Source organism: Syngnathus acus, chromosome 19, assembly GCF_901709675.1.
Source record: "Syngnathus acus chromosome 19, fSynAcu1.2, whole genome shotgun sequence".
Classification (NCBI taxonomy): domain Eukaryota; kingdom Metazoa; phylum Chordata; class Actinopteri; order Syngnathiformes; family Syngnathidae; genus Syngnathus; species Syngnathus acus.
In genome coordinates this window covers 7497571-7521060 of record NC_051103.1, presented here as the reverse complement: position 1 = coordinate 7521060, position 23490 = coordinate 7497571, and the positions used below count along the sequence as shown (strand labels likewise).

At 40.4% G+C, this 23490-nt stretch overlaps 1 protein-coding gene across 7 annotated transcripts; it reads left to right on the top strand.

Moving 5' to 3' along the window:
- Nucleotides 1-6195: 6195 nt before the first annotated feature.
- On the top strand, nt 6196-20364 carry exoc6 (exocyst complex component 6). 7 transcript variants are annotated; one of them, XM_037278737.1, is made up of 25 exons: nt 6196-6365; nt 8320-8491; nt 9816-9863; nt 10010-10100; nt 10172-10217; nt 11384-11437; nt 11762-11912; nt 11986-12141; nt 12345-12413; nt 12492-12575; nt 12681-12727; nt 12828-12948; nt 13445-13516; nt 13601-13698; nt 13875-13980; nt 14079-14188; nt 14306-14417; nt 14485-14619; nt 14694-14873; nt 15424-15453; nt 16017-16158; nt 16251-16324; nt 18506-18618; nt 18846-18857; nt 19097-20364. In XM_037278737.1, exons 1-25 carry the CDS (start codon nt 6226-6228, stop codon nt 19221-19223), a joined length of 2490 nt encoding a protein of 829 aa, XP_037134632.1. In that variant the 5' UTR covers nt 6196-6225; the 3' UTR covers nt 19224-20364. The 7 variants fall into 7 exon arrangements, with proteins under 7 accessions (XP_037134632.1, XP_037134634.1, XP_037134633.1 ...); XM_037278741.1 differs by lacking the exon at nt 6196-6365 and adding an exon at nt 7178-7316; XM_037278739.1 differs by lacking the exon at nt 15424-15453 and having other exon boundaries at nt 6197-6365.
- Nucleotides 20365-23490: the final 3126 nt, after the last annotated feature.

Genomic DNA, 23490 nt, shown 5'->3' with positions numbered 1-23490 from the left:
CGGTTCCATTTCCGTTCGTTTTTTACCAAATCAAGCACTCTCGCAGATTAGCAAAGTGTTTATGTCAATGGTTGTCCCATCACCACATTCAACTTGAAATATCTTATCATTCAGACCTCATGCAAACAGTGGGAGTTTTTCGGTAAGAAGATTAGGTTAATAATTTAGTGAACTCTCAGAAGAGCAGGACAGATAGGAGAGCAACTGATTGATCATTTGCTTCAATATTTCAGTCGACAATTATGGTTATTGAAGAAATATGAGCTCAATACAAGTGTATTCTAATGTCAGAAGCTGTTTGGTAGTTTTGGGGTCATAATTGCATTTACACAAAAAAATTGGCTATAGGTTGAATGGCCTCACACACATATGACTGGTCCAAAACCAACAGTATGCTCATTGATCTGAGCCACTGTATTGTGTAATGCTTCACAAATTTCTCAGGGTAAAGTCAACAATTGGAGGATTAACACACACAGTTGACGGCGAAATGTTCAATAGATAGCCAGCGTGCACACACACACACAGGCATTCACACAATACTCACAATACATCGTCTAATGAGATGCAATTGTTTCAGAAAACTTGCCATTTTCAAGATATTTCAACATCATTTAATCGTGCGTTAGTTGTTAGGATTGTTTTTTTTTTTAGCAAATAGTGAGATTGATATACATCTGCTTTAAGGCGAATAAGAAATCTAATAATAATATAATAAGAAAAGTGAGTTGGAGGAACTAATTACCATGTTACCTTATTCATCTGTTCATACCGAAAGTCATGCAACGATTCAGTTCACATGAAGGCTCATTGGACCGTAGGAATATAATAGACAAACAAAAATTGACTCTCACATTCACACCGTCAGAGAGGAAGAACTGAAACCACACCGCCTCCATTCTCCAGTTTAACACAATTCATTTTCACATCAGTAAAGTCGCCATTTCAGTAACCAAAAGTGAAAAGCAGATTTGCATGGAAAAAAAGAGAAAATAAAAAATATCTTGTAAAAAGGAAGACATTTCCTCAAACACTTTTGGGAGTTTATTTGTAAAGATTTTTTTTTTTTTAATCCAGCACTTAATTGTATTGCATTTCATGAGTTACGGAAACTTTCCATCTTTCAAGGAGACACAAAGGTCATCTGATACTGGGTACTTCATCTGATTTTTTTTAACCAATCAAAAAGCTCTTGTCAATATTCTGACCAGAGATCACTTACTTTGTATTGCCTCTTTAACAGGAAAATAGAAACCTTCATATGCCTTCAAGACAGCCCACTGACAAACGTGTGTGTGTGTGTGTGTGTGTGTATTGGAGGACACAAGTTAATGTGTGGTTATATTGAAACGACTGAGGAATGCGTTGATTGTTGACCTTGGCCAAATGAAAGCCATTATCACCCTCCCCCTCCACTGAGCTGATAAATTAATGAGTGAAAACAGTGTTTACATCGATAATCGTGTCGCCGCCAGCCACAGAGACAGGACAGGGGGGGGGGGGGGGGGGAAAGAAACACAGACAGAGACTGACAAGGAAAGAGACAAATATCAGTGGAATAAAAGGCTGCCTCTTATTTGGGCATGCCCTCTGTTGAACTTTTCAATAGGTGCATCGTGCCAATCAAACAAAATTACATATATACTATATATTTTCGAATTTTTTTTTAAACCTCCAGTCATGCTTCCATTTTTATCTATGAAATCACTGGTCCCATTCACTAAAATAACAAAATAACCCAAACACACAGTTTGAGTTGATCATTTCAATAGATGCTCATTGAGCTGAAGTCCATTGAGATAAGCCATCCGGCATGATGCCATATCCGATTGTAGTTTGACCTGTAACTTTACTCTCCAGGCGCATCCCCAAAATTCTGTAATCCAATCTTGCCTCAGATATTTCCATGTGGAATTTGCTAATCGTGTCATTCTTGCCTGACTTTCATCCTTATCCAACACCTTTATGTTCCAGTACGGATTATTAATGAATGTTTGCGTGACAATGCATAAAGTCTTTATTTGGTTATGGCAGCCGGAGATCATTCTTCATGTTCTCCCCTCCCAGGGCAGAGGAACTACAAGTTAAATTGGTTGTGAGCTGATTTGTGTCGAAACTGAGCAAACAATGTCACATGTCTCAAAGGCTGGCACACAGGTCCAAGCAGCTTTGGGAGTACTTGTAATGATGACAAATGAGTGTTCCATGAAAGACCATTAACCTCGCATTAATGCTCAACCCTGGAATTGGGTCTCATTTGGGATAAATACAGTCGTAGATTTGTCAATTACAGCGGACTGGATTTTAACCCCACGAATGGGATTTGTTTGGGTCAAAAATGTTAAATCTGGGGAAAATTGTCAATTCATAGAAATATAAAAATGTGCATGTTAAAATTGGAATGGTGCGAATCAGGTGGAAAATGTGAAAATAGATGCATGAGGGGAATGATAATATTGACTCGGGTTAGAAATGGAGACTGTTTGATGTCGTTTGACTTGCGCCCCATCTCTCTGTATCAACTTCCCTTTCACGTGATAAAACAAATTTGGTTTTGCTCCTCTGATGATGTTTTTGCTGCTTGATTAAAATCGCTTTGAATCATTAGAAGATAACACTGAACAAAAGGCCCATTAACGTCACTTCAGAGAAAATTGACTCCACCGCCCATTTCCTGGATACACATAATCATTGACCTTTGCTTAACCGACTATACAACTGTGTTTTAAAAAGCATGCTCATAGCAAGAGTAAAATCTGCTCATTTAAAACATAAGCTTGGAGCCATTCCTGCGGCAGCTAAGGAGATGTCACTCACGGACTCCCAAATGCAATCATGTGTACTATTTACTTTTCAATTAGGCCATATCCAAATGGAAGATAGGGAGGTTTTAAAAGTATTCAGCTGCTAGTTAAAGGAGTACAGGATTTTCTGCCTCACCTTCCAATTTAGTTGGAGTCCATTTGCACAATTAGCTGTTCAAACAACAGAGCGCACGTGGTGACAATAAATCTTATGGGCTACTGTCGCAAAAAAAAAAAAGATGCTATAGGGTCACAGGGCATTTTAGCGAAGTGTATAGCCATGTATCTGCATGCCTAGTGATTTTATTGATGATTACCGTGATCATTGATACCATCAAATCATTTTTTCTGCCTGTCACCGGCAAAACATTCTAAACCAGAGGTCACCGAGTCCTCTCCTCGAGGTCCCCTATAAAGACCCCATCAGAACTTCACAGCACCCCCTTCGCCCCAACAGATACCGTCATCGATCATGCGAAAATGATTATTGATTATAGGGAGAAACAAAAATTGCATTGTGTAAATGTAGCAGAGGCTTTTATCAATCTGCCGCGAGTTGCTTTATGACATGCCTGTGCCGTTAGCTCATCACAGCCCATTGATTTTTGCGGCTTGCGTACACATCGGACCCCTCGTAAAACTGCATTAGTTCACAGCAATGTGTTGGAAAGATTGGAAGTGAGTATAAATGTGGATGTTTGTGTTCACTGATATGCTGTATTTGCATTTAAGGACACCCTTAGATGATTTATTTCAGTTGATTAACTCTTCATGAACCTTTACTTTGACTGCACATGTTAGAAGATTTTCTTGACCATTTGTCCAGGTACAAATATGAAAAAAAATGCTATTATATCGTGTTTTTGTTTTGCTGTTACATTGTTGCACAGTGTGGAATTGATTGAAACACAAATTCACGTCATATTTGAAATACACCATATTGTGACATTTACGGCAAATAATGTTTCTCCTCAGATGGAAAAAATGTTGATGAGTTGCCACCTTTGTACTTTACCAGACTTCACATCCCACCTGGACATCTGATAGTTCTTTGGAACAGTGACCTCTTATTGTTTTTGTACTTTGGCCTGGCTCTTGCTGCCAGCCTGTATCCTGCCAACGAACAAACCGAGGTTATCCTGTTTTCCTCCTTTTGTTGGGTGACAATGATTGTTTCTCTCATACCAAATAGAGTCATCTTGACCCGTCTAACAATGACTGGACTCGCTTGATGATCATTAACGAGTGTTTAGATAAACACATGGGAACTTGCTACGTCTCTACAACGAATTTTCACACACCGAATATTATACTGGATAAATTATATTCTGAAAAACCTGGCCTTATTTTTGTAGTTTCTATTTTTTGGCTGTATCCGATGACATTTAAACTGACTCTTACCTCAAATATGATCTGATTCTACTCACATAAATTAAAAGGGCAGTCAAGCGTTTATAAAAATCCAATTAACATTGGATTTGAATCCAGGAGTCTGTGGATGGAGTCCCTTAAGCATTGCTTCATACAACATACACTTTTCCACAGTGGCCTTATCTTATTAATGTGGAGTTTCAGGAAACTATTGCTGCACTGATGTTTCCAGTCACAATGCAACAGGCCAGAACAATGCAGTGTTAATTTGTTTGGTTTCCGGCAAAAGGACTGTGAAAACAGCGATGGCCATAGAGACAGGAAAGGCCATTAATAGATGAAGGAATGTTGACCGAGAGCAAAAAAAAAAAGGATGTGGAACGCAGGGAAATGTATTCGTTGGAGGCAAATGGGAAAAGATGCTAAGCTAATGTACAGTCGCTTTAGCAAGGAAATCAACCTGATGTGTCAACACACACACAAGAAACCAACCACAATTTGTTAATAATGGCCATCTAAATTTTGACACGTGTCACTACTGTAGACAACAAGTGGAGCAAAAGAATGTTATCTTCTCTACTGGTTCCAGGTCTGAGCCTTCCCACTTAAAGGAGACAGGAGTGCTGAGAGGTTCATGTCTGCACAGATAAGATCGCTGGCGTCTCACTCTCTTTACATTTGTATTATGTCACAAGGAGCATGTGCCTGGACACTTGAACGTCTAAGCGCTTTTTGCTCTGCTGACGAGAACTCTTGTCAGAGACACTCATGGCAAAGCATTGTCAAGGGTAAGACCACTTCACTTTCCAGATGGATACAAGTATTGAACAGTAACAACTACAGAAAATGGGAATATATACTGCAATTCTTAGATTTAGCATAGTTCTTTTAAATCATTTTTAAAAAGGTCTCAGAGGTCTGTCCATTTATTGGAGTTCTCTATTTGCCCATGTTGAAGGCTTCCCTCTGCAGGCTCTCATGAGCAGCATCACAATCCATGAAGATGATTTCTTCCCACATTTCACGCAAAGGCTCAAGGCGTCGAGGTGAAATGAATTACCGTACAGTGGGTGTATCAATATTGCAGTCTGTGTTGACCCCATTCTTCTGGGAAGAAAGCCCCATGAGCAATGGACTTTCTTTAAGTCCAGGATGTCCTTCAGTGTTATTTGTTTGGAGTGTAACTTACAATAAAGGTCAGAAGAACCTGTGGACTGGAGAGACAGAGGAAGCAGGCAGGAAGCTAGCAGGCATGGAAAGGAAGAACACATGGTCACAGGAGAGCTCATAGAGGATCTTATTTTCCAAAACACAAAGTGGCATGAAACTATGTCGAAATGATGAAATTCAAGAACATAAGATAAATGGAGTGCACTGATTTAGTGATTCTTCTTGTCGCAAGGACATTTTTAACATTTGTCCTGAGAAACTGGACCTCAGATGTCAATAGATATTATTTGATCCAAGTATTTTCCTCCCATCTGTCATCATACTATTTTATATACTTCCAGTCCATCCATTTCTTCCATTGTTTAACTTTGTGTGTCCATTCCTGCAGCTCTGGCACATTTCCGATGCTGCTGCGTAAGTGTGTGTGTGTTTGTGTGTGTGTACATCGGCCCACTTCTTGTTTTTGGTGAAGTAATCAGGAAACTCATAGTCAGGGCTTTTGTAAAGACACACTATGGCCACGCTTCCAATTGGCCAATACATTTCAAGAAGAATAGAAGGAAATAGAAAGTGGTTGTGTAAGCTGGTCAAGGCCTGCAAGAGAGTCCACATTAAAGCACTTTAGAATGCTGGATGAATCAGATGGTCGTCTCACAAATCTGTGAAACACTGTAAATGCCAACTTTAAGTAAAAAATAAATAACTACTTGTGAAGTTTTATTGAAGTCAAAGTTCGGTGAATCACAAGGTTTCTTTTTCCTGTTGGTAATTTTCTGCTGACTTTGGCAGGTGACCTAGAGTTCAGCGCGCATTCAAACACACACACTTCCCGTGGCGCTGACATTTTGTAGTGGTACAGTCAGAGAGCTTGAATTAACAAATGGACAGTAAAAGGGTCCATGCGCCTTTACCTGACCTTCCTACTCAAGGAAAAAATGATAATGAAGATGAGGAAAAGGTTTTTGGGAATATTTTTGCAGAACTGGAATCTGTGGATCTTCCACTGGGAACCACAATGAGGTAAACCTAATGCAACATGGCGACGCATAAAGTATCGTGCACGGGAAAAGTTAATAGTTAAAATAATGAGCTGCTTTGCATTAGAGACTTACAGGATATTGTTTAAGAAATTCATAATAATGATGAAAATTGCAGTTTTTCTCATGTAATCAAGAAAGAAAGGTCATTAAAATAATGAAAAAAAATTAAAATCAGAACCGGTATTTTGTTATCATAATTAAGTACCAATTTTTAATTTCCAAATAATTTAAATGTTCAATTTGAGTTTCTTTTTCATGGCATATGGAGCTGATATTTAAACAATGATAGCTCACACCTAATTCGAGTAACTGCACATTTTGTGCATTTTTTTTAATATTCACTAAATTGCAATCATTTCAAACTCCAAATTTCCTTTAGTAAGCACATTCCAAATACTCAGGTACGCATATTAACGATAGCTCCTAGACTGGCTCGGAAACAAAAACATGGACAATTTGTTAATTAGATTTTATAGACTAGTAATTGATTAAGTGAGCATATCATATGTAAAACATATAAACAATCACATTAACAAATTTGTTTTTGAGTAAGAACATTGATCATCTCGCAATAATTATCAATAATAATTTCCTAAGGTGAGTTAAATATCTAAATGCAACACTTTTTTACATGTTCAAACTATCGCCACTTCAACATTAATCATAATTTCATCACTGATGCGGGCTGCTCATGCGCATGCGCGTCTCAGGGTAGCCAATGTTTTATTTCCGGGTAGACGCGATGGTTCCTACACATGGAGCTTGCACGCCCTCTACTGGCCAGTACTACCCATTCAGCTGCAGTTGGCACGCCATATAATGCCAACGTAATCATGGCGGAGAATGAAACCCTGGAGTGTATAACGGAGCACGAGCGGATTCTACAGGAAATTGAGAGTACGGACACGGCTTGTGTCGGTCCCACGCTTCGGTAAGAACTGTTGTCTGAGGAAGCCAATAAAATTCGCAGCGTCCGTTCAAAGAATATCTTGTAGGTATCTTTTGTTCGTAAGCTCATCTATCATTAGCAACTGGCAGGCTATGTTAGCTGTTTTAGCTAAACAGCGTTATATTGTTGAAAATCAACAATTGTTGGAGCATCAGCTTGCAGGCTTGACCATCGTTTTGATTTAATGGGTGCGTATTTAAGTGTATCGCTTACGAGGAGATTTGCAGAATTTGACAATTGTTTTGGTGACCTGTCAAAATGTAAACATGAATTGTGGGTGTGGCTACCTTACTGTCATCAGCTAACGGTATCTAATACTGCTTCCTTATTGCCTTCTTAATTCCTCATAACTACATTATTGCATCCTCCCATTGTTCCCTTTTCTTGGTTCTTCAGACAATTGAATGTAAACATGTAATGTAAATACAGTTTCTCTCTATGAGTCTTGTAATATTTATATTTCCTAGTTACAGGACTAATTAAAGTTTGGACAAAGGTTTGGACTCAAAGCATGAACAAGAAAAAAAAAATCATATTTTTGGGGTGTTTAAGGATCTGTCCTGGAGACCTCACAATGTCTATACAGCTTCTTGGTAGCTGCTTTTAAATTAAAGTGAAAATGTCCCAATTTAATATTTATTTGATGAAGGGGATGCTGTCCACAATCCGTTTTGTTTTGAGATTCAAGATTACTTTAGTTTCTATAAACGTCGCATTTCATTTCACCGTCAATAGATGGAGCTGTAACTGTAGAAAACAGTGTTAGACCTTTGTCTCAAATTCCATAGTCATCTTTTTTTTTGCCTACATTTTAAACGTATTCACGTATTTTGGTTTTAAATGTGATACACTTTTATGGTTTAGCTGGATTGTAAGGAACACTTGCCTTGGAGTCTAGTATAGAGACACTTGTATGTCCAAGCACACACACATACACAATATATTTATATCTGTTCCACAAAATCTTTTTTTTTTTTAATGCTAGATCAATCTACGATGACCAGCCTAATGCCCACGTACGCTTCATGGAAAAGCTGGATGCCAGGATAAGAAATCATGACCGTGAGATTGAGAAGATGTGCAATTTCCACCACCAAGGCTTTGTGGATGCTATCACAGAGCTCCTCAAAGTCCGCAATGATGCAGAGAAACTTATGGTAAGTTATGGAATCAATTGGTTGGTTGGCGGCCACTGCTTTAAATGACAATCTTCATAAGAAATAAATCAAATTCCACATGTCCAATGACATAGTGTGAGGTTTTTCTAGAGATGTGGAGACTTTGTTCTTTTGATTTTCTATAGGCATGAACACACAAAGTGTTGGCCCAAAAACGGCCAATTTTTTCCCACACAGAGAGCTTACTTTGCATTTTGACAGATTGTCATTTGTGGGAAATCTTGTCACGTTGCTCATTATACAAGTGTACGCACGCCCGTGTTCAGAATTTAACAAGCACATTCAAACTCATTCATTCATTCATCATCCAAACAAACCGCAGGATGGTCGTGGGCGTGCTGGAGTCCATCCCACCTGTCTTTGGGCATTAGGCGGGCGGGGTACACCCCAACCAAACTAGTTGCAAACTCCATTCAGCTAGGCCGGAACCGGAATCGGACCCTGCACCCTTGATCTGTGAGGCGGACGTGCTAACCAGTGCCCTACCGTGTTACCAAAAGCGAACAATATGAAGAATTTTATTGACATGTTTCCAAACCTAAATAAATAATAATAATAATTTCACAGACCTTAGTGGGGGTGCACAATTTTTTTGCAAACAATATGTTGAGTGTTTTTTTATTCCTCCTTTTTGCTGTGCCTTGACGGAAAAAAGATGATTCAAAATTGTGATGATGGAGTTTGCCATGCTAGTTAGGGAAGTTCCTCGTTGAAAGGATTGCATAAAAAGCCGACTGGTCAATTGGGTCATGGCTCTCAGCCGTGTGACAGGAGCAGATAGTTCAAAAATCCTCATCCAGAATCGAGAAGTTTGTCACCGAATCTGTGAGAAAGAGCCTGTCACAAGCCATTAAACTCCATGAAAGGCCCAGTGGAGCGATGATGGGTTCAGGTCCCTGCTGCCTGGTTAATATGAATTTGCCCGCCTTTGTCCTTGGCCCTTCATGGACAATGAGCTGATTACAAGGTTGAGCAGCTGCAGGAAGAGTGCTGGAGAGGGAAAAGAGAGGGCATCAAGTGGGGGAGGGCAGATGCAAACAAGACAAATTCATTATGTCTACCTAAGAACCTGATCAAGATGTCACTCAAAGGGCCAAAATGGATAGTTCACAATAAACAGGAGATGGCGAGTCAAGTTTATTTACAGTATCAAGGAAATTTAAAAAAAAAAATGCTCATGTCATTTTTTTTATGTGAGGATTTGTTTGGGTTCACTTTGACTACCTTGTATGGAAAAATAGGAATCATTCAAATCGTTTGTTTTTGTTCAGTTTAAATGAAGTTCATCTTGTGTTTTTTCAAGGGCCAAGTGACGGACACGAATCGAAGACTACAAGAAGCTGGGAGAGAGGTAAGGCCACTGGGCTTCATCAAATGGATAGAAATGTGAACGGTACCTCCTTTACACATCCATTACTGGTGGAGATGCAATTTGTCACTTTCGATGCTTTGCCAGCATTGGCGTTTTCCCAATCGATTGTGTTCTTCTCTCTTCAGGTGACGGCTCAATCCGGGGAGGTGATTCGCTGCCGCATCCAGCAGAGGAACATGGCCACAACTGTGGAGAAACTCCAGCTCTGTATCCCAGGTATTTTCAATTCGCACAAATTAGTTTGACAACCGAAAAACACCTTGCTGATTCATTCTATTTTCTCATAGTGCTCGAAATGTACAGCAAACTTAAGGAGCAGCTGGATTCCAAAAGGTAGGAATTTTACACATGGGCATGTACTGATGAATTATTTTTGCCTTTGTCTTTCAATGAATGAGAAAGTTCGCACGTGTGGCACACTGTGGTCAACAAAAACCAAAAAAGTTCAATTAGGAGGAAAGGGAGCAGTCAACAATTTACCTTTTGCTCTGTCCAAAATATGATAATAAAAAAACTGAGAATGAAAAACTGAAGCATTCCCCCCCCCCCAATAATAAAATTACCCAAGTAATCTCTACTTTGTCGGTTTGCTTGAACTTCATTTTTACCTCATGAACTTCACTGAAAGAAAACTAATGACCCTTTTTTGTTCATTTGTGTGGACCAAAGGAACTGGCCATTCACTGGCAAGACAATTGACCCTCAGTGTGCCCTTGTTTGCCACAAGGCCCCCTCGTTGCAGTCCCGTCAAGGCCCACTGCCAATCTTAGGCAATTAGACCACTGTGTGGGATATATGTATGTGTTTGAGGAGGGGGGTCTACTTTCAGCACTAATGACATGGCTTTTCTGCCGTTAATTCATTATTGCTGCAATACTTGCCATCGAACGACTCGCCGGTCGGGCAAGTGACCTTTCTGCCGCCAGCCACTTCTTCCCTTTCCGTTGTCCGTCCTGGTGCGCTGCACTCAAACAGGCCTTTTCTATATCACTTGTGTCTCGTGTTCATGTGTGTGCAAGACTTTTTACACTCACTGACTGACCAATTAGATCCCTCACTGCCTGCCTATCAGCCTAATGATGGGAGTTTAGCACACTGAACTGAGGGTGAACCCCCCTTTGATTTGTGTTCACTTCCAAAGACTGCAATGTCTTTAAAGGGCCCTTTTCCACTCCACTGTATCTTCCTTTTCCACGGCTGTAATTGGCTCTACCCGCTTGAGTTTGTGAACTTGGTTTGTGTATCACAAAAGAGGGCTCCCTTCGTCATCGCGGAGAAACTTTCTGGTGTCACGGGGTTTCGGGACCACATTAAATGCATCAGTCGATATGCTAATTAGCAGAGGTGGGAGTCAGTCACACGTGCAAATCACAACCGAGTCTCGAGCGAGTTCAAAGTTACTGCCGCAAAAATCCATCCATCCCTCCGTTATTTTCAATTGCGCAAGAGAATTTAACAGTAATTTGGCTCTTCACTCGTGTTACATTTTATCTTCTTAGACACTATGCTGCACTGAAAACCATGGAACAACTGGAGAAGATCTACATCCCTCGGTAAGAAATTCAATTCAAATGTATTTTTCTCAAAAACAATTGTCCTTGTGCAGATTATGTTTGGATGGATGTCGACTTCTCAGTTCGTCTTTAATTTTTATTTTCATATTCTTGCTGCAGTCAGACCAAACACGCTGAGCATTTCTTGGAGTTTGTTTGACTCAGCAAAAAGTTTGGATATTGATGAGTGCATTGACTTGTTTTCACCTGTCAACCAAGGTAGCATTCAGCATTAACCAGAGTAATAACAGATTGACTCGCGATTTTTTTTTCCTTCCACTTTGGGCTACTTTTAAAGTAGTAATTCTCCTGTGTTTCATGCAGAGTCCGCCAGTATAGGTTCTGTCAAATCATGGCTGAAAACCTGCCCAGACTGAGGGAGGAGATAAAGGAGATCTCCATGTCTGACCTCAAGGACTTCCTGGAGAGCATAAGAAAACACTCGGACAAAGTTGGAGAGACCGCCATGAGACAGGTTAGTCAATTTGTGTTCTCAGTCCCAGCCCAAAATGTGTATTGGTGGCTGATATAATGATGTGTCCCTCCAGGCGCAACAACACAGAACCTTTAACAGTGCGGTAGCAAAGCAGGCCAGCGTGGGACACTACACTAAGCCTTTGTACTCCCTCAATGGTCAAACACACACGCACAACAGTCTCCAGATTGACGATGACGCAGAAGATGAGGATGACGCTGATGAGGAGGTAATGACACCGCATGCTTTTCATGTCGTACTAGTTCAAGAGACTACAAATGAATTATATAATCAGGATGAGATATTGTAGCATCATCAGCATTAGAGTGGGAATACAATCCCGATTCATATTCAGATTATTCTATTGAATAGTCTTAACTTTTAGCACAGTACTGTTAAATAAAAACTGAAATTGTGTTTTTGTCTTCACAGATTCTTGCAGCTCAGGATCTTGTGGACTTTTCACCTGTGTACAGGTGTTTACACATTTACGCTGTGCTGGTAGGTTACCCAACAAAAAATGTCATTTTTTGTTTTATTTTATGATGCCAAATCACGTTTACTCTTATGTGTTGGCAGGGAGATCGAGAAACATTTGAGAGTTATTATAGGAAACAGAGGAAAAAACAGGCCAGGCTAGTTCTGCAGCCTCAGGCAAACATGGTAAGTAACACCCAAAGCTGAAATGAACTCTTGGTGGAACTTCTGCAAATGTCCATGTATTTGCAACTAATAATGTGTTATCCATATGACTGTGTCTGTATATAGCATGAAACAGTGGAGGGCTACAGAAGATACTTCAATCAGATAGTAGGGTGAGATGAAAATGACTCCATATTGATTATGTCGTGTAAAAGAACAACCATATGCCGTTAAAAGTCATTGGCATGACATTTGAGTTTTTTCTGTCTTTAGGTTCTTTGTTGTGGAGGACCACATTCTCCATGCCACTCAAGGGTTGGTGACCAAAGCTTTCACTGACGAACTGTGGAATATGGCCCTATCGAAGATCATCGCTGTGCTCCGCACACATTCGGTAATCTTCCACACGCCAACAGGGAGTCATAGTGACCGCTTCTGATCTATTTTTCCTGGAAGAAACTCCTTTCCTTGGCCATTTTCCTGCACTTAGAACAAAACAAAACAAAAAAACAACTGCAAAGGTCAGCACACCCACAAACACACTAATGATGTCACTCTCAAAAGAAGGATGAAATCACAAACAAAGAGTAGCTCATTGGAAGCTTAATGAGAGACAGATTGCAACAATAACAGCAGTTGAAGATGGTATATTCCTGACCACTGAGCTGCAGTCACTTGTAAATGACCAGGAGGATTATGCTAACAGGCCAGAGAATGGGCCGCACAGTGTGGGGTGAGTTTGACAAAAGCCCCCGGGTCACCTCCCTACTGGCTGCCCTTTTTCTGGGGACAGACACAGGCAGCTCCACATTTGCAATTATTTCACGGTTACTGTTTTTAATTGGCGCATTCTCGACATCATCTTTGAATCACTTTTTCCCCCCCCTCAGTCATATTGTGAGGATCCAGACCTGGTCCTGGAGCTGAAGAACCTCATCGTCATATTTGCGGACACGCTACAGGTTGTTATTGTTTTGTTTCCCCCACCTCATTCAACTTCTTGTATTCATGACGTGATTTTATTTGTATGTCGTGCATGTATAAAGGGTTTTGGTTTCTCTGTGAATCGACTATTTGACCTGCTGTTTGAAGTCCGAGACCAGTACAATGAAACTCTTCTGAAGAAGTGGACGCTGGTATTCAGGTGAGTTCTTCTTCTTCTAATTTATTGTTGGCTGTTGTTTTTTTAATGTTCGTGTTTGGAGGAAGGAAGAAATGTTTACAGTAAATTTGCAACACATACCCAAAGCTACTAACTTTGTGAGGAGCTCAAGCTTATAAAAAAAATTAGATACGTATATAAACAATATATTTATGCAGGGAGATCTTCGAATTGGACAACTATAGTCCCATACCAGTGGAAACAGAAGATGAGTATAAACTGGTCGTCGGTCGCTTCCCATTTCACGATGCCGAGATAGAAAAGGTAAAGATGGATTCCGCAATAATTGTGCCGTTGTGAACTTTGTCTATTTATAGACATAGTTGTATTGTTGAAACTCTTTTTTGTTTGTTTGCGAGTAGCAGGATTTCCCCAAGAAGCTGCCAATGTCCCAGTCTGTGCCCCAGATATATATGCAAGTCAAAGAATTTATTTACGCCAGCCTCAAGTTCTCTGAATCCCTTCACCGCAGGTACACCTCAATAAGTAACAGTAAATCTTTCTAATATGTATCAAAGCAGACATTTGACCTTTTAATGTGCGCTTTTCTATACACAACTATATATCCTCTCTTTTTTTTTTTATCCAGTTCAACGGAGATTGACGATATGTTGCGGAAATCAACTAACCTGCTGCTGACAAGGACACTCAGCAGTTGTCTGCAAAACCTCATCAAGAAGCCACATATAGGGCTGACTGAGGTACCAAAAAGTGCCAGTAAATGTCATTCCCTACCTTCATGTTGATGAATTTGTCTTCTTCCAAAAGTTGGTGCAGATCATCATCAATACCACCCACCTGGAGCAGGCCTGTCGGTATCTTGAGGAATTTATAACAAATATCACCAATGTCTCTCCTGAAACGGTCCACACGACAAGACTCTATGGCTTGTCTACGTTCAAGGTATTTGATTTTGTTCACGCTCTTCCTGCTGTTCCAATCAGTAAGTCTTTGTTGATTCTCCTCTAAATTTGCAGGATGCCCGTCATGCTGCAGAAGGAGAAATCTATACCAAACTGAACCAGAAAATTGATGAGTTTATCCAACTGGCAGATTATGAATGGAGTATGGCTGAGTCTGATGGTCGGGCCTCAGGTTATCTGATGGACCTTATCAATTTCCTACGATCCACATTTCAAGTCTTCACACACCTCCCGGTGAGTACGATTTATTTTGACTGTACAGCAAGTGGCGTATTTTAAAACTAACGTGGCTGGAGGTGGGAACATGTCCAACCTCGCCAAGCACACACAGAGACACTCAAAGCGAAATGACTGGCTCATTATCGTATTCTGATTTGTCAATATGCATGGCAATAGCTTTTCTCACTCGACAGCTCTTGCATGTTATTTCAAACTATGCAAGTTGAGCATAGTTTGTTTCATGTTAGCATAGTGCAAGATTTTCTGCTTTTTCAACTGCATCCTGTTTAGCCAGCCCCTCCTCAAACATCCAACTTTCTGCCGTCTGTCTTTCAGTTTTCATTTCTATTGGCTAAGAATACATCCTGCTCTCCCCTGAAATAACACAACCTTTTTCTCATATTTTCCTCCCTGTTTTATTCCTTGAATCATTTGCCTTTTGTTAAGCACGTAATACGGCGTTACTTGACGATTTCCTCCTCCTGTCCATTTATTCTTGCCGCATTTCTTTTCCTGTCCTTTCCCCACCCCTCGTCCATTGTGGGTTGGTTTGGGGTCTGCTCAGAATAACAACAATGACCATGCATCGATGTCGGTGAGTATTGTTAACAGGCTGTTGCACTGTTTCACTTGCAAGGAGGTGATCAAAAGCATGCTAGCATTTTGACAGTGCCACATTTTCAAATCTGTTTTTTTTTTTTTTTTTTGTCATGTTCAATGTCAAGATATGTGGCATCAAATGACAAAATCTGCTTTTCATAGTCTAGTTGGGGGTTTGCCAGTATGCAAAGCACTACACCAATTGTCACTACACCTTGCTCATTGTTTTGCTTTTAATGAACTGGAAATGTTCAATCAGGTTTTGATGTTGTCATACATAGCATGCCCAACTTACACAATATTGCCAAAAGTATTGGCTCGCCCATTCGGATGATCAGAAGTTTCAATAACGTCTACGGTCACACGTGTAGAAAAGCACTATTTTGACAAAAATCTCTCAGGAGCTCAGTGAATTGTCGCATGGAACTGTGACAACGATTTAAGTTCATATTGTATGTAAGTCAAGGAAGGTGAGCAAATACTTTTGGCAATATAGTCCCAAGTTATATACTGCCTCATCTTCTCTCTCTCTCCTTTCCTCTATTGCGTTGTCTGTAGGGAAAAGTGGCCCAGACAGCTTGTATGTCAGCCTGCAAGCATCTGTCCACATCACTGATGCAGATGCTCCTGGACACAGAACTGAAGCAAATCAGCATGGGCGCCGTTCAGCAATTCAACTTGGATGTTATTCAGTGTGAATGTATGTGCGAGAAAAATGTACACTTATTTTGAGAGTTTTATGTGCATATGTTTTGGTTTGTCATATTCAAGTGTGTCTTTTGTTGTTGTCAGTGTTTGCCAGCTCAGAGCCAGTCCCGGGCTTCCAAGGAGACACACTGCAACTGGCTTTTATCGACTTAAGACAGGTAAGGTGGAGAGAGCAATAGAATAGCATCGAATTCTTATTGAAAATGTCCAACTTTGATCATAAAAAGTTACCTCTGATGACATTATATGAGAATTTGGTCGTATATAGGTGGAGTTTGAAAATGATTTGTGCTTTCTGATTATTTGACTTTTTCTATTCTGTTTATATCCCAGCTGTATCTCTTTGTATAACCTTTTCAACTTTTCTCTGGCCTATTTTTCCCCCCTGCCCAAGAAAACAAATACTCCTCTTTTTACCGACATGAGCTCTTCAACTTGCTTTTTTTGTCAACACCAGTGGTATGTCAAGTGTTGCTGGGTCTCATTAACTTCTGTCTCAGTTGACCTGTTAATCTGGGCCTGAGGTGCAGGCTTGGCTCGGCATTCAGTTCAGGTCACAGGCTTTCGGAGTTAAAGTTGGCTGCTCACTGTCTGTCTGGTCTGTGGGACAGCAGAGGCAACTTATGGAGATGAAATCGGCTCTCCTATCTCTGGAGTTGCCTTTGCCATGGTGGCTAAACAACAGCTTGTAAATGGCAGGGCCCCAAGAGTACATGATATTAGCCTGGAGTATGTTAACTCCTATAAACAAGATGAATGTGACTGTAGCTGCGGTAATTGACGATGTGAAACAGTCACTTAACCTGAAAAAGATGACCAGGCAATCTGCAGCGGAGACAAAATGCCTGTAGTTTCCATGCCAGGAAATCCAGGCACTGATCAGAGCTAATGGGTCCTCAAACTGGCGAGTGCACAAGTCAGTCTCATGTAGGTCTGAAAGTGGCAGTCATCCAGACAAAGCTCCTGAAGACAGCAGAATTCATCCAGCGCCTGTGAATGGTCCCCTTGTTTGTGCAAAAGTGTCTGGTCAGCCGCAATTTCCACCAGCAACAGGCAAATGCTTCGCCTCCAAAGGTAGCACGAGTGACGGGAAAGTGAACGCCCGCAATCAAGCGAGAGGTGAACGTACGCCTTTGCATCAGTTGCAAACGCGGTATGAAGCTCGGACTCTGCCCTAGTCATCATTTCGGTCCCCAACTTTTTGGGGACACAGTTGAGGTGATGACGAGATGGTGAGCACAGCAGGGAAGGCTGGAACTGATCATCGAGGCCTCTACAGATGAGGTGACTTGGGCACCTTGGCCTCCTAGACACCTCCCAGGGACCACCCAGAACATGCTAGAGAAACCCTCTCCTGGTTGGCCTGGGAACATCTCACGATGGCCCCAAAGTCAGGGCTTTTGTGCTCCTCCGCCTGTTGTCCCTGCAACCTGACCCGGATAAGCGGAAGAAATTTGATGGATTGATGGATGCACCCTTTTATACACCTGCTTGCTTCTTGACATGTTAATCCTAGCCTAAGGTGAAGGGGTTTTGAAGCCGTCCTCTGGCTGAGGTTATACTAAGGCCGTCCATTTACTTTCGCCTTATCTTCTGTTATGTTCTTTGTCGGGATGAGGGTAATGGGTTTCTCAATTGCATTAAGGTCAACTGTGAAGTGTTGGCTATGGGTGAGGCCTGTTTCTGATTTGGAGTGATCAAAAATATTTCAAAGGACTCTTGATTTCTTTAGTCAAGCTTTACCCAACCTTAACACTCAAGTCAAAGAAAAGTAAGGCTAGAATTTGGAGTGATGATGACCCCAGTCGCAATTTTACACACAAATCCAATGGCCTCCAGTGACCGCTCGTGACGACACAAAACCTCTCTCACTCAAAAAGCACAAGTGACTTCATGACTGAGCTCGCCCGACAAAATCCCTCCAAATGACTCTGAATTCGTCGCTTTTGACAGTCCACACACTCAAAGGTCCCCGGCCTTGGTAGCCCATGGCTTGCAGGCTTCTCGCTAAGTTAACACCTAAGTCGGAGAATAGCATTGTTGTAGGGCTTTCCTTAGTCATCTGAATAATCGTATTATCCCTAAGCTGCTTTTTCACTGCTCTTTCAACATGAGCTAATCACCCAGCTGTTTCACCCTATGACATTAGCATACACAGTGTGTGGGTGCACAAGGGTGGGGGCGAAGTCCATCAGGTTACCCAGGGGTCATTTGGGGGGGGTCATTTTTGAATGTTGTAAAAACGTAACATGTATAATAAGAGCTTCCTCCTAGGTCCCACTTTTCTCTCAAAACCCACGCAGGCACATTTTTTTTGTTTGTCTATGTGTGCTTTTCAGCTCCTGGATCTCTTCATGGTGTGGGACTGGTCAACGTACCTGGCAGATTATGGTCAGCCGACTTCCAAATACCTTCGAGTAAACCCAGCCACAGCCCTGACTTTACTTGAGAAGTGAGTGCCTCCAATGCTGAATTTTCACAATTGTTTATAAAGCAGTGCAAAAATGATGGAGAAAAATGTGTTCAAGTTTGGGCCCCTGTAAATTGCGTGGACACTACAGGATCTGAATTCTCAGGATTTAAAGTCCCCATTCACTATGCAAGAGTCATTTTTATTGATTTCAAAGCTGTGTGTATGCAATTATCTAAGTTTTTTCTCTCTTCCTGTTGTGCCGCCAGAGTTTATAGAGGGTAGGTACAGCTTTTCTTTTCACTTCAATCTTTTTTTTTTCACTCTATATTCATTAAAATGTAGTTTAAACTGCGTTCCCAAGTTCAATCACGGATAGTATTTGGCATTGAAGAGTCATGAAATTTGCTATGGTTACATTTAATTCCAGGCTCTGGTTAACATGTGGCTCAATTTGTTGCATCACACATTCATTAAAGTGTCTACTAATTGCCTCTTCCTCTATTGCTTCCTCTTCAAGGATGAAGGACACCAGTAAGAAGAACAATATCTTTTCTCAGTTCAGGAAGAACGACAGAGACAAACAAAAACTGATCGAGACGGTGGTCAAACAGCTAAGGAGCCTGGTCAATGGCATGTCCTCCTAGGATCACGTACAGGTACCCAAACTGCCAAGACCCAGTCAGGCTTTGAACCAATGAATGAAGTGAGGAATATCCAAGCACATCATTTGAATACACAGGGCCTGATTTACATCATGTTTGCACACATTTGATTGCTCACACTGATCTAATGGACCTAGCATTGTGTCTGCCGATCACACAAAATTGCATCACGGTTCTTTTTTTGCGCGTTCTGGGAGGATTCTTTGGAGGGATGACGATTCAGCCGGCGATAGGCAAATGGATGAATTCAGCATCAGGACCTACCATCCCAGAGCGGTTTTCCATCAATTCAATTTGACGCTATGCATCAGAGCTACAGGAAGAGCGGAAGAGTAACTCACCCTCCCGCCACCAGACTGTAACATTTTAAAATGGCACTCAAAGGAGGACGATTGGGCTTGCAAGATTAGACACAGGCTACTGTACAAAGTGAATAGACTCCTAATAGTGTATAAACAAAATGACATGACTCAATACTCCACCCAAATATCATGCAGATTACCAGGATCCATTTATTTGGAGAGTATTGCTGCTATAATAACAATACAAACGTGTTTATTTTTCATATTTAATATACAAGGGTGAAATGATCATTACTCCGGAAAAAGTGAGTGGGACAATGATGTTCATTGGGAAAGTGTGCTCTCTTGCTCACAAAATAGAAAATGTTGATTGATTGCAAAGCTCATAAACATGGATTAGAAGAATGTGATAAGAAGAATGTTCAGTTTTTAATGTCAATTATGTACAAAAAAATGGACGATGATGTTTTGAGTGACAGATGTTCATTTTTAAAAAATTGCCTTTTTTTCATAACTATTTATTGCTGCCAAATTTAGGTTTTTCTGTTTGATTACAAAATGGGGCTTTATTAATGAGTAAAGCCTCTCTTAAAATAGATGACTGATTTATTCAAAGGGAGTCTTACATATTTTCTTATTCTGAGCATTACATTTGTTTTTTTAACTGCATGTTTATTGATTGGGGGGACAAAACTGTGTGTTCTCATAAAGACTGCCAAGATTCCAAAGAACTCAAAGTCACCACTTCGGCAGAACTGATGATGAAGGTTGAAGATGTAAGATTTAAGGCTTTAAAACTGAAATAGCAACGACATCTAAATGAAAAACAAAAATCTTTCAAATCCAATAGGATCACAGACTTGAAGAAACTGTTGAATATACTGTATTTCTGGTTTAAAATTGTCCTAAAAATACATTTAAGTTAACATGCAATCTTCATTCACTGGGTCTTAAATCGCTTTCGATCAAATTTAGTTCTGCACATGCGCTTTTTTTTTTCTTTCTAATTAACTGTTCTATAAACATGAAACATCAAATTGAACATTTTGATTCAGTTAACAAAAAAAAACAGGCTTGTAATGCTCAACCATTTTTTGGACCATTCGGCACACAGTAATGTTAGGTGTGGATGTGTGTGTGTGGGGGGGGGGGAATAATTGTAATGTTCTATAAATGATGTATACTTGTATATTTAACAATTGAAAAATCTTTTAAATTTGACATTTTGAATTGTCTATTTTTGTTCCTCAGGGGAAAATGAGGCTTTTGAATCTGTAAATTCATAAAGCACAGCAATAATGACTTGGCTTCTTTACAGCCTTGTTGGCAGGTTTCTTGCTGAAACCTGTCTGCTGATGATTATCATTTTTTTATCCTTCTTCTGTGCTCTCAGTATATTTTTACTGTAACATTTGGCTTCATTTTTCAATTATGTTTTGTATATTCAATGGTTGTCCAAAATGATTGGCCAAATACTTAAGTTTACCTTTTGGTAGCTTTTCTCGTCAATTTGCATTTTTGTTTGATCATACCCATTTATCATGAGCAAAAATATTGGAACTTTTTTTCTTTTTTTTTGCCGAGATTAATTTACATTCTATTGATACTTGTGCTTACCTATTAATTTGCTTCCGTTAGATTTAGTCTATAATGTAATATCAATTCAGAACTGTAAATGTATGCTAATGTATGGAAATAAAAGTTAATATACTGGTCACAACATGTGAAATGTTTTTAGTCTATAGCAAAAATATTAGCCCCATATCTCTACTGAAAGGCTCGACGCAAAAGTGTGAAAAGTTTTCAGATACAAAGGTTTAGAATAATAATTGAGAGGATTCAACTCTGGGATTGCAATGTCAAATTGCTGCTAATAGTTTGTATTTTATATTTCATGCTTGTCTGGTTTATTTTGTTGTACTTTAGTTGGGCTTAGTTTAGTTGAGCTCAGCTAACAAATGAAATGAGCTTAAGTCATTTTATTTGATCCTTGAGCCTGGCATATCCTACCACACACACACACACACACTGGGAAACAGCGAGTGAACTTTAGCCCGGGTCAGTGTCTGAATGTGAGGATCCCTGTCGCCGCAGATGTAATGAGGCGAGAAACATTTGGAGTGCTTCATTATGAGTGGCCAACAGCCACCCTGCCAACACTCACACACAAAGAAACATGTTTGTTTTCCTCTGGGGGTTACCGTGCTCCTACCATGTCGGTTCAACTACTCTTTATCTTTTAATAATAGTTGATTCCAATCCATCTCGGGTCAGGGTGAGGACCAAGAAAGAATTTCTTCCATATCTACCTTGATATCATATTTATTGCACTAATTGTACACTCGTGGTTCACTCGCTTGAAGTTCCCACTCCCGCTTGTTTTAAATGTACCGTACAGATAAAAGAATCAAATTCAAGGCTTAATAATATATATCTAACCGGATTCTCTTCGTTTATGACCGACTCTTTATGAGTCATTTAACATCACCTCTCAAATGTGACTTTCCTGTGACAAATGCAGAGTTGTCGTACTTGTTCCTGAGTGTGAACCAGGGTGGCAAAGGTTTTAGTGGAGGGATCAAACGTTTTGACAGGGCAGTAAAAGCTTGCACATTCACTCCTATACAATAGCCAAACAGGGCTATCGGACTTTGTCCGGCCCAAATGTACCACAGTTGCAATGACTACTTATTTATGTACAGTCTGGAGGTAGCATATATATTTTTCTTCTGCATTTTTTCCTGCAAGATAATTAAATGATCAGTATATGTTTTTAAGAAATAGAAAAACATATGGTTTACTACTTTTCTCATCATGTCTAGAAGCTGTTGAATTTGATCTGGAAGCCGATTTGGAGCTCTGCTGTAGAATCCCACATGACACTTTTAACTTGATTTGACTAGAAGTGATATATCATTTGGCTGGTCCTATTTTACTGTAAATGTGTCTGAGTAAATGTTTATTAGAAAAACAGCAAGCGACCTCATGCTGAACCAGCAGCTTGACACTCCCCTTGACCTCATCTTGGGAATGTACCTCTGATTTGCACCTCCGGCTATAAACTTGTACATCACGCACAGCTGGTGTAGGCCTCGCCTCGCCTCTGACTAGATGCCGTGATTCTTGACAAAACAACAAAGATCTTGACGAGACCTGTTTTCTTTTCCTGAACCTTCGTGAGAGATGTATCGAAAAAGTCATTCCATAATGATTGAACATGGGACTGACATCGAATCATACAACACAAGGAACTATGATTAACTCACAGGCATTCCAAATATGTTTTGGCCTTACCTGCAACAGATTATGGAGTTGCAAGGACAGGTTGAGATTTGGCCAACCTTGTCAGGGAACTATTACATTCAATGAGAATTGTTTCTGCCAATAACAACATGGCAAAGGTTGCGAATGTTAACTCAGGGTTCCGTTCAAGGTCACAAACTTTTACCAAGTCTTTTCCAGATGTTGGCCTGCACTGATTCATGTCTAAGGAGTATTTGTGCTGAGTTTGGTTCTTGTATCATAATTTGAAAGATTGCTTCCGTTAACTGCTGCACTAATCAGTGTGATAGCATCCATCTTAATGGAATATTGGGCAAAAGCTAGTTTGTCATCCTTTCATTTTTGGAATTTTGCACATACTGACCCAGAGGAGGAATTCTCAAAACAATCGGAGAACAGTGAGCAGCAATCAGGGCATGGTATCAACAGGTCTGAGGAGTTTGTGTTTCTCCGAGGGAGAGAGGATGAACTTGGTTGAGAGTTCACCAAAGTGTCAAGGTCACTAGCAGGTCAGCAGCACAGGAGCTGCGAGTGGGAGGGGATTGTTGATACAAGCTACAAACATGCCTGCTCACACTGCAGTTGATTGCTGTGATTCTTACTGCCTCTGTGTGCTTTAATGCATGGTTGGTCCACTAGCGGTAGTAGAGGATTAGCGCTTGAGT